This window comes from Lottia gigantea (genome assembly GCF_000327385.1).
Source record: "Lottia gigantea unplaced genomic scaffold LOTGIsca_9, whole genome shotgun sequence".
Lineage (NCBI taxonomy): Eukaryota > Metazoa > Mollusca > Gastropoda > Lottiidae > Lottia > Lottia gigantea.
In genome coordinates, this window is record NW_008710950.1 from 1873613 (window position 1) to 1886398 (window position 12786).

General features: G+C 33.1%; 1 protein-coding gene across 1 annotated transcript; it reads right to left on the reverse strand.

Annotated features, from left to right (window-relative positions):
- Positions 1-1267: 1267 nt before the first annotated feature.
- Positions 1268-12525, reverse strand: LOTGIDRAFT_108754 (hypothetical protein; the record flags this gene model as incomplete). Its single annotated transcript, XM_009068261.1, has 11 exons — positions 1268-1504; positions 1821-2019; positions 2490-2644; positions 3211-3362; positions 3624-3744; positions 4096-4220; positions 6419-6674; positions 6937-7101; positions 7708-7884; positions 9908-10399; positions 12358-12525. Coding segments are annotated over 11 exons (2247 nt in total), but the record flags the coding sequence as incomplete, so codon positions are not given.
- Positions 12526-12786: the final 261 nt, after the last annotated feature.

The window sequence follows — 12786 nt, forward strand, 5'->3', positions numbered from 1 at the left end:
TTTCATCAAAGTCACCTGAAAAATTTAGAAGGTTTTAAAAAATTGCATCAAATTTCCAGACATATTTGACAACTCTATAATTGTCAGGATAAGTAAGGATGATTCGATTTGTCGGAATCGTAATGTTATCCTAAATAGTGTCAAGGACGTAGCCTTGCGTTCAATTCTGAAGACAAACTCCTATCAGAACCAACGAGCGTCTTCGAACCATTAATTTTCGTTACTTTTGGACTCAAAGGGTTTGTAAAGAGGTTTTCTAAAAATCTTATGTGTATCAATTTGCACCATTGAAATTGTTAGTCAGATGTTTCAACTAAAACTACGAGTTTGATGACGTCACTAATCGCAATAGTGACATCATCAACACTTAGTTTTAGTGGAATTGCCGGAACCACAGATGTCTGGTGCAAATTAATGATATCAAAAATTTAGAAAACCCCTTGACAATCAAATATTGTCCTTTTCGTTTCAAACATAAATCCTGTCCTGTGAGTAAGACTATGTAAGAAATAACCGTAAGCTCATTACAAGGGTAACACTATTGGAAAGAACAAAGAGACTCAATACACAAAACCTACCTTCTGGACCCTCTGCCTCTCTCTGCATATCAAATATATAGCGCTTTACTATCCTCTTCATTACCCTCTGAAAAATAAATAGAAATACCAAATCATGCAATAAGGATATATATTTTTTTACTTAGTCCGACAAAAAATCTGGTTAGTGTTCCCCTCCGCTATTTTATGTCTGGCACTATACGTGTCGATGTCCCATCTGGATATCACATCCGTGGAACGCGTAGGGCTTGATTAGTCGGGCTTCGTCTTATTAAATAAAGAAAACATTCTTGTCACCATTTTTAACTGAGTTTAAATAATTTTTGTATAAAAAACAAAACAAATTTGCTTACCTTGTAAGTCAGTTTATCCGAGTAAAGATTAGGATCTGAATCGTTTCGTACAAAACCATTAGTAGTAGCCATTCTATCTCGAAACTGACGTATTCCTTGGTTCCTACTATTGGTCACACCGTCATCCCAACCAGCAGATGGTGCAGGATCCTATGAGAAATAGTACCATTATAATGCTAGTAATTATAATCAAAACAGCCATCATAAAAAATTGTTCATTAGGTTATAAATACAAAATGGTCCTATTTTTTCAAATTAGAGTATCATTTAAGATCATGTACATTCTCATTAAACAGATGATAGCTAATTTCTATTCTATTCTATTTGATTTCATGGGATCAATTCCAGAAGTATATGTTAACTTACGATAGAGTTTCCAGCAGCAAACATTTCAATATCTTTAATACGACCAGGATGTGTTGATATTGGCGGATCGTCTCGTCGGCAACATAAATTGATAAAAAATCGTAAAAGATAATATAATGATTTAGGTGTTGGGAATATGTTGAATGGTACTGGCAATGTACATTCTCCTTTTATATATTCCATATACATTTTACTTCTGGCAAACTTCCATTCAGTATCCGCCATTTCCTAGATAAGTAAACAAAATTAAATTTTTCTTTTTTTTTTATAGATTCAAGAAATAGTTAAGATATAATATCACTGCTGTCTACAATATTGTATATAGTCAAAATACATAACGTAACATACATAGCATAGCAATAAAACTATGTAAACTTTCAGCGAGAGTGATAACCCTTGCTACTGTTGGTGATAAAGATGCGTCCGTCACTTCAAGTTTACCATTTTGGAATGCCACTCTTTGGCTGAGTTTGTCAATTTGACATCTCTATTGGATTGTCTGTATAGCTAATGATGTTTTGTTTTAGGTAATCTGATGACTTACTTGAATGATTTCAAATGATCTGGTCATCATAGCAATTAACATGTTAAGTAAGACTATCACAATAGCTACATTATAAGCTCCATATAACCAATAACCAACATTCTGTGTAAAGTGGTTGTCGAATTCTCCCAGTTCCACAGCTGTTGGTTCACCGCGTCCCAACATCGACCAAAATACTGTCCGGAATGTTATATCTGGTCTAAAAAAAAGGTTTAAAAAACTTAACATATCCACAGGAGAGACAAGTGCTTTTGATTTTTCTTTACGTCTTTTAAGGTTTTACACTTAAGGTATGAATAAGCGCAATTTTGACAGAATTCTATCATTTTATGGCCATAAAACCCATCTCTTCTTTCCATTGGAAAGCAATGATTGCACTCTTGGTAGTACTGATACTCTTTCATGACACGAGGAAAAAAATATTGTAATTACAAATTCAATTTACATACACAGACGTTAATTAAATGCGAAACATTTATTCTTGCAATCTGCAATTCAAATATTCTGTAATATTGTTTATAATAAATTTTTGCCTTCACAAGATCTTCTGAATTTAACTTATTTTTCTGTTAACATTTCAGTGCTAGTTTGCGGTCTTTTTCCATCTAGTTAATTTGACAGGTCTACTATACCATTATTTTAACCACAAATTAACTGCAGTTAACTTACATTCCAAAATTTTCTTCTGCCACTGTAGTTATGTTATTAGGCAGTAATTCAACATCTTTTCTCACGTTTTTAGGATAATACCAATATAAGTTATGTAAACCAACCATAAAGGCAATAAATAACACCAGAAATACCACAAAGAATTTCATGATATCCTACAAAATAAAAAATAATATGTGTAAGTCCGAAAGTCTTTAGTTGAACAATATTTCAAGTGATGGAAAAATACCTATACTGACTAAATGATAAAATGAAACAATGTGAATGATCAACCAGGGTACATAAGAAAGAGTTAAATCTTTTAAGAAAAGTCTTCTGACATACAAATAAACCCACCAAAACGATTGTTAGCAAATAGTTCCTTCAATTACGACATGATAAGAAAGAAAGCTTGAAATTGGGACGAGCAGTCAATGTATCTCGGACTAATAAAACAACATAATTATTATCAAATATTATTTTATGTGATTTGATATTTAATATAAACCTGTAATGTGGTGTTAATCTGTTTAGGCAATTACACATATAAAGCACGTGAAAATACCACGTACAGCTTCATAATGAGGTTCGTTATCAAATCCAAACTCCCAGAACATGATAGGGTCACTAAAACAGGTAATCTTTTCTTCTTCAGTTATCTAAGAGTATGTTCTGTCGACCATACAATGAACCTGACAGATGGTTCGAGTTAGAACAATCAGAAATAAAGATATAAACTTACGGTAATCATTCTCGCTAATGAGATTTGCATTGGACCAAACAATTCATTGGCTGGTAAAAGATAGGAAACTCTTGTAAAACTGATAACATTCGCTACAGCAAAGGCGGCCTCGGCTACGTTGTATGGATCCCAACTATCCCAGTAGAATCGATCTAAAATATTATAAGGTTAAGTAAAAAGCAAAATGTCTGCAAGTAACTATAAATCAACTATTTACACTAATTAGGCCTAATCATCACGCATTATAAAAACAGAACGGACAGTATATTCAGTAGTATATTTTAATTCAAACATTCAACAGAAACTGGACTATACTGATAAACGGCACGTACAGTGTGTCATAAAACTATTTCGAATCGAACAGAAGAGATACTTTTTCAGCGTGTTTTATTCAGTAACGGTTTGTTAAACACTCGAATGGTGCATAAGCGTACTCTTACCTGCCACGAGCCAATACAGTTGAAATTTAGATGTGAAATTTCCTGCCATTAACTCCTCCCAAGACTCTTCTGATTCAAAATATTTTAAGGCAAACTTCACCTGAAATAAATAATAGTATCTTTAATAATTTATAAAAAGCGGTTGAAAAGTGGTATTTTCGGAAATAAGCAAATAATATATCTGAAATTTCAAATAAGAATGCCACTACTTCAATGAAAAAATTTGATTTCACAAATAGAAAGCTTGAGACAAGAGAAAGCTAACCTTTCCAGTTGAAACAGGCAATAACATATCATAAGTACTCGCTCCTATATTTATATCATTGTACGTGTAAGTGATTCTCGTTGAATACTTTACATGGAAATACGGGGATAGATATTTTTGACTTTATTTTCAAATATATTTATTTTGAAATAAATGAGATCTTACCTTCATTATTGTGACATATCGTAACGTAAAGGACATAATGTAAACTGTTAACACTGCTGTATCAAGATAATTATATAAAGAATCAAAATAATTGAATAATCCACTACCATACATCTGTTTCATTTCTTGCCATAACATACCTGATAATAGAAAATGATATTTTTAGTCAAAATTTGAAATGCATGTGTAGGAAAGGACAAATTTCATACTGTGTACCCTGACCAAATTATCCAATATTATATGAACCATTATTTTTCGAAATTCAAACATTTACGAAGTTCATTGAAAAAGCAGAATTTCAAGGTTTCTATGGGAAGGCCCCCTTGCCCTATTAATTGCCGATGATGAAAAAAGGAACACTAAATTGTCTCTATTCTATCTCACTACGTATCCTATTGGTACCTCAAGTCGTCAAAGAGGTCATTTAAAAATTTAAAAACTATACCAGAACAGAATAATTTTATCAGTGTCTATTTCAGCAAGGTTTAAAAAGTTTCCTTACATTCAAAGTCAGAATGAATTAGGTTTCATGTTCAATAATGTTGGCACGTTAGGTTTTTAGAATACGTGTATTATTTGTCTGTAATATTTAGACATAAATTGAAAAGTAAAGTACTGACGATTGCCAGGAATGTTCTGTACAAGTCTAATATAAATATAACTAATTTTAAACTATCAGTGTTTTATCAATTTTCCAAATAACAGCCTCCGATTGAAGTGTTTATACAGCTTCTTCACCTTGAGTTTTGTACGTTTTTTCTAAAATTAGTTGATTACGTGATAGTGTCAAATTTCAAATAAATTAACATATTTTCATATTTTATATTAGGACTCTATTCTCTTTACACTTGCTACTAGTATGGTAAGGTGAACTATTTTGACATCCCGGGTGTACCGGTATGACACGTCTTCATATCCCACGTTTGACAATAGTTGATCTTCTTAAACCCTTCAATAGGAACTCATCCGACCCAATTTTTAAAGTTCTTCATTGCAGATCTGCAAGTCGGATGGCATTCAAAGTCCTAAAGTAGCTCTTCTTTACAAATCTGTTTCTAATTGAGCCTGAACATTTACGAGTCAAATCCTGAAATCTTACACAATTCATACTAATTATAAACCTTTAACGACATTTAGGGTTATAGACTACATTAAATAACGGAACACAAATTTGGGTATTCTACACAATTTGGAAGGATAAGTATTTGAACTACTGATAGTACTTTGGTGCTGAACGCTGAACACTGTAAGCTAATATGTGGGTTAACTCCCATTATAATAACAAAAACACACTTGAAACTAGCTCTAGATCATTTTCTTAAGTCAACACTTCCACTCAAATTGTTTGATAATTTTTTTTGAGAAAAGAATGATTTTCAAAGAAATACAGGTCATTACGTTACTATTGCTACGCACGCTACGAACCTACATGGGTTCTTCACTATGAAATACATGGATTTAAAACTGAACTATATTTATCAAAGTCGGAGACTAAATTGCTAAAAACAGATCTTAATTATTAGTTCCACGAGAAACAAATGACACGAAATCAGAAATGAATTTCAAATGAAGATTTCGCTTGATAATAAATTCAAACGTCTGAATCTGATACACATGCTTAAAAATCGATTCCTTCTTAACTAAATTTCTTGAATCTCGTGCAGAAATAAAAAAAAAAGTTGATAATAAACTTGGCTGTAAAATAGATTTATATATCACAGTCAAAAAACTTCATTGGAATCGAAATAATTTGTCTGGAAATTGCCTAAATTTGAATTTCACTTTTTTTAAGTTCATGGTTTCTGTAGATGGTAACTTTTATATCAGAAATTCAACTGAATTGCAGTTCACGGGTTTCACCTGATTTCTGACTTTGAGAATTTGAGTTAAAGATGATTTTATTTTATTTACATTATGGCTGCCGTGGACATATCTAGGGGTGGAACTGTTGCATGTTATTACCACCAAATTTGTCACAAAATCTGCATTTCGATTGTTTTTTCATTTAATATGAAGGAAAAAATGATTATAACAATGGTGTAAAGAGACATTACAATGAGCTACCCCTTACACCGAATCTAAGTAAACTTACAATATTGTGTCTTTTTGTTGTTCGTCTTTAATCTAAAATGAAACCTGCTCCTCCAAACCACCCATCTATTACAACTTCCTCGAGATGAGGAAATATGATAGACTCTAACTGTTCACGAATTAGACGAGTTCAGGAGTTGTTATCAGAAGTGACAGTTGACTTAAGAAACTGTCACGTGAACTGTCGTACTGGTGTATCAAAAGGAACATTGGTATCATACAAAGTATTCAATAGCTGTATTCTTACCTATGATCCAAACAGACATTACTAAATGAATTAATTCTGGTTCATAAGTTCTTAGCACAAAATCTTCCGGCCACCCTCCTGTAGTTTTGTTTCTGAAGACGGAATAATGTTTAAACACTGTTGTAAAGGCAGACATATTTCGGTGTAACGACGGTCTTTCTGTTGCCGTCGATATAAAAATCATAACAAGAAAAGTAATGAAAGACATCGTTTGTCCTATAAACTTGACACATGGATAACGTAAGAACTTTCCTGCCTGGAAAAAAGAAAGAAATTATTTCTTTGTCTTGAAGCAAAGCAACATCGGGAAACATGATTCAGAATGGGGGGCATCATTTTACTGGCTAAGTCAATACGTTTTTTGTAGGTAGAAATAAGCTTCTTTTTCCAATGACCACGGCAGCATCACATCAATAAGATGACTGTTACGTTAGCTATACCCAAAATTGCATCACATATCGCATACTTTTTAGATTTGATAGGACCCTGAACATAATTGACCCGTCTCTGTTGCTTACCTGCGTAGTAGGCACAATCCAATACATCACTGCAAATATAGGATAGAAAATGGTGATCATAAAAACTATTAAAGAACGATAAAACCAATTAGATCTTTCTAAGGCTCGTAAATCACCATACCAAATACTGACTAATCTTTGTTGACAACTCGGATGAGCAACAAACTACAATAGAATCAAAAATAAAATCATTCAACAAATTAAGGCAGTAATATTTTTCCTATATCAACTATGGAGAATCTATTACACAATAGTTGTGGAATCTGTTAATTTCAGTACAAGCTGCTTCAACAATACAAGAGAACTACTTGGGCAAAATTTGTTAAGAGAGTTAAAACCCTTCACCATTGAGCCTAAGTTTTACTTTCATATCTACAATTTTACATTTTGCGTTTCATTCGAAGATGAATATGAGACAGAAAACGCATCTGTTTCATTGCTCGTAATGTCATATACATGTATCCTTACAAAGACAAGCTTGTTTCGATATTTCAAAACGTGAATATTAATTAACCCTTGGTTCCAGGAAGTGATTTCAGAAGGGTTGTGTCAAGACTTTATATACGCTTAAGTTTCACATGTGTTATTGATATGCGGCCAACATTCGTGGTGTTGCGTACAGAACTGTGCAATGCAAAAACTTTTCGAATCTTCCGTCTACCCGAGAAAACATCGCATTTAAGGGAATTCTATGCAAGTGTAAAACAAAATAATCTAAAAAATATAACTGGGTTTGACGTAAGCAATGCTAAATGTTGATGAAAAACATACCTTCTTCTCATTATATTTAATGGCTAGATTTAATCTTGCTAAGGCTTCATAGGTTTCCTCCTCACTATTGGTACCCGTTTTATTTAAAATTAACTCTAATTCTTCATGACCTCTAACTTTATCCAGTAATTTCACTACATATTCACTCAATTGGGCCGCTAATTCTAAATATTCATTCTACAAAAAAGATACAAAATCAACATATACTATTTAGTTTTAATATAACCGTTGGTTCTAGATAGTGTTCATTAGTCAAGCTATCTAGGTCCTTACAATTTGTTTAGTGCCTAAAATTGGTGTGCATGAATGTCTATGCAAAATCTATAATAGATTAACATAGGGTGTCGGTTGAGGTATACACTGAAACCTACCTATATTAAGTTTTTCATAAAAGAATTTCGCCCCAATAAAATTGTTGGAGATTTCTTACCACTATTAAATACATCATTTCTCACTTTCACTAATGATACAGAGGGTCCAAGTTATGCCTTTTTGGACTAATGGCAAAAGGTCAGTGGTATTAGCCTACACTTTTCGATACAAAACCTGCATGCAACAATCGAAGCCTGGATCCATGCGTAAACAGTCACATTTTATTGGTCTTGATTATGCCCCAGACAATTGCAAAACAAACAAAACTATAAAATTACTTATTTTCGTTAATGAAAAAGTAATTTGTGAAATACAAGATTTATTTTTGGAAATGTCTGTCTGCTAATGTAATTTGACTAAGATTTAACAAAGAATTAATTGATCCAAGTGTGGAACAAAATGAAAACAAGTTCAAGAGGTCAATCTTGTTTATAACAAGAACAACAATCTTGTGTAGACAACATGATTCAATATTCAGTGTCGAAAGAGAACTTAAGTAGAAATCAAGAATATCAATTCAACAAAACGAAAGGACATGAAGGACTCGTGTCAGCGAGTAATATCTTATTTAAAGGGGCCTTCATACCATAACGATCACCATGAATGGTTACCAATAAAAAAATGTTACCAGAAGCAACTCAACCATGCAACCAAAAGCTTTTATAGGTAGGTATCTCAATCCCATTAGTTGCATGTAATCACTATTTTTTGCATTTGCAACCGGTGATAGTTGTGACAAAACTGTTGGTTGCGTTTGGTGCATATATAAATACATTTTTCACGCTACTGAAATAGGCTATGGTGTGAGGGCCACTTAAGGACAAGAATCTATGGCATCAATTAGGTTCAAAAGGGAATCATTCGATAAATATAAATAAAGGTATTAATGAAACTGTCCAGTGCACCAATGCGGGACTGAAGAAATCAGTCCAAGGCAACAGCATCTTTGGCGGTGTAATTTTTCAAATATATAAAATATCGAAAGCATCACTTTATGTATAAAAGAACCCAATAAAGTCAAGAGGAACAGTAGAGAGTAAACATGTGGACATAAGCATGAGCATGACTCAGGTGTAAACACGAGGATACCAATGAAAGGCAATGGCATCCAGTATTTAGGGGAACGCCATTGGGCCATGACCCTCCCCTCAGTACTGAAAGAAACCATTTTGAAGTGAAAATCAAGCCCTTTAGATGCTCAAAATTCATCTCAGGGCATTTTAATTCTGTTGGCATCTGCCTGGTCTCAGGGGGCTTTGGTCCCTTCTTATATTTGGCCTACCCCTCAGGCTCTTTCTAGATACGCCCCCGAGGGCGTGTAAGTCAGGAGCACAAGTCGAGTGTAATTAAGAGGATATCAGGAGGAGTATCAATCAGATGTCAACATGAGGATATCAGTATAAGTCAGGAGCATCAGTCGAGTGTAAACAAGAGGATATCAGTTGGAGCATCCATTAGATGTCAACACATTGATATCGGTGTAAGTCAGAAGCAACAGTCGAGTGTAAAATGAATTCTTCCAGAACAAGTTCAGAGCTTAAACCCAAAATGAACAAGATGTAGCTCCTCTTCGGTGTCTGCAATGAAATGCAGAGCACTAAACGAGATGCAAAAAAAGTTCGTCACTGAACATATGTTCACCAAGTTAAAATAGTTTGCTAATAGGCCTTTAAAATGAATCATTCAAAACATATTTCTTTCATCTGAACAATATCACGATTCTATCTTAGATAATATATTTTCAACAGGAAAGCAAAAAAATCGAATAAGCAATGTTAAGTGTGAAATAGCACATGAGGTCATGAATGGAATGTTAATCATTTCTTACCTTATAATATTTCTCGACCACCGCTACTCTCCGTAATTCCCTTGCTAAATCAAAAGCTGTTAAAATGGGATCTTTGCTGGATAACGAGATATAAGCACCACTAGCTAATCCTTTATATGCATTGAGGCGTGTTTTAGCCAGTCGTAGCTGGTCAAACTGCAATTTATTGGAACATTCCTGACAGTGACAATAATAATGATGGGGTTTTGGTATCTTTTCACCCCGTAATAACAATAACTGAACAATTTCAAACTGATTTCTTTCTGCTGCTAATATCAATGGCGTAATATCCGAGGAAAATGGCGAATCTTCACTGTTTGTATTATAGAAATAGTCCGTTTCACCGAATCTCTTATTTTCCTTCTTGATTTCTCGGTATTTCGGATGTTTAAGAATTGTCTCTGCAATTTGTTCATGACCAGCACTGATGGCTTGAAGCAGGGCTTCGTGGATACTAGACACATTGCATCGGTCTAATAATAACTCACATACCTGCAATTACAAAAGAAATAAGTTCAAATACAAAGTACAATATATGTAAATTGATATGAAACCATATCATATTTACTAGTAAAATCCTTTGAATATAAAAGATATCGAAATAAAATGGACCAACACTATTACGGATACAAAATCAATCGACAGAAGATATCTGAAAACAATAAATTTAAGTAATCTATAGTTGAATGTAAACAACACTGTACCTGTTCCCAAATCATGAACCCCATTATCATATAGGCATGTACGGACTTTTTGGGACGCTGGTATTTGATTCTTATAGAAACATGTTGTCATAAACATGTATTAGCGAGTAATAGATAAACAAATAGTATAACAACAAGTGGTATAAAAAGACAATTCGCCTTCAGATCTTTTAGTCATTTTGTGAATAGATATCAGCGCGATCAATCTTTTTTGAAACTTTCTGCAATATACACTTTCATATCCGAATTCATATATACAATACAATATGAATGTTGTTTATTTGTAGTCCTCGATCTATTTTGGTTACTATCGTGACGGTCAGATAGCCTTTGAGGCAGTAAACATACACCAACGTCAAAAACACTTTGCGAAGTTAAGTTAATGAACATTGTTCAAATTTCAGATAAACATCAGACATGTTTTCACTTTCCATACAAAAAGGTGATATAGTTGTTTAATTAGACGAAACTATTGTTACTTAATTACAAATAAATGATACAATATTTTAATTAGCCGAAGACAATACTTGGTTGTTCACCGACTGTAAAATAACAAGTATAAAGCTCAAATGTGTAATATCTATGGTATTTTGTTATCCGACTTTATCATGTTGTATAATTTATTCTCTGACGTGAATAAACGTATTTGTGATTACCACTTTCATCAACAGTGAAATAGGTAACTTACTTCACTAGAACTCATTCCATAAATATATATTAATTTTTTAAGAAAGTATCAGATCATCAGATCACATCAGAATACTAAGTGATTTTTAGCAACACTGGTAATCATCATGCCACAAATTTCATGAGCAGTATTTAGAAAATACTAAGCAATGTTAGATCATGGTACGACAGAGGAATACAAAGCACATAGCCGTCATTGGCAATTATCAAACGCTTCAATACAGAGCTTTTAAACGACATAATTGATAATATATAACTATAATAATTCGTTGATTACATAGACCACCGTGGTGTTTTAATACTGTCTGATTCGATGTTATAACGCTCTTAAATGTTTGTCAAGTATAGAATCACCCAAAGGGGGAATAATTTACCAAGATTGTCACACGAATTGTTATATATGCGTATTTCTCATTTACCCTAAAGGGTTACAAGAGAATAAAACATTATTATATTAGTATTATCATGCTGTTTTATGGTGGCTATGTTTACTATATTATTACCTCACTATATTTACTTCATAGTATTACTAACATGTAACAAAAACGTCCCAAAGTAAGTTCTGATTTATGGAAACTTCTGATAGTATTTTGTTAATATTGTCTGAGAAAGGTCTATCATGACACGAAAGCATGTCCAGCAAAAAATAAAACAAACAATGATGACATTTTAAATATGTAAATAATATAGCCTTCATCACATACCACTTACTTTCTTTTATTAAGAGGAAATATTTGTCTATGTTTTCAATAACTGTTCAATTTAGAAAAGTTACAGTGTACAAAGTTCAGTGTCAATCTAAGTCATATTTTACCTACGATCAATAATATGTTACATTTTCATTATTTACCTTCACATGACATTGATTCCAAATCAATATGATTTATGTGTCTTTCATGTCATTTGATTGAAAACGAGAAATTAATTAGCCACGACGATATTGTATACAGTAGTTATATGTTCCTCCGGCTAAACAGAATGTACTTCTACTTGTCAATACAAACCACACAGCACAATAGTCGTGCGTTAGAACAAAGGATAAAAACTTAAAAAGCTCACCTCCAAATGTTCATTACCAACTGCTAACCTTAACGGTGTTCGACCTAATATATCACTGTAGTCTACACTAAACCCTAAATTATCTTCTAAAATTCGTTGCACAGTTGGGATATCACCAAATTCAGCCGCGTAAATAAAATCTTCTTCTAATGTTGACAGCTGAAATGAAATGTTGAATACAATATGCGTTTTAAGGTAACTGAAATTGTACTTGACAGGAGTTAAGACCACCGAGGTGAACAAATTATAACTGGGCTTCCCCTATATCTTGAACTGAAATGGTATTTTGAAGTATCTAACATTTTGTAGACAGACCTATTAAATATCACAAACCAAATGCCCAATCACATAATATAGTAATGTCATTAGCAGTTATGGATGAGTATGAAGTTTCATTTGCAATTGTGAAATCTTTCATTCGTCACACAA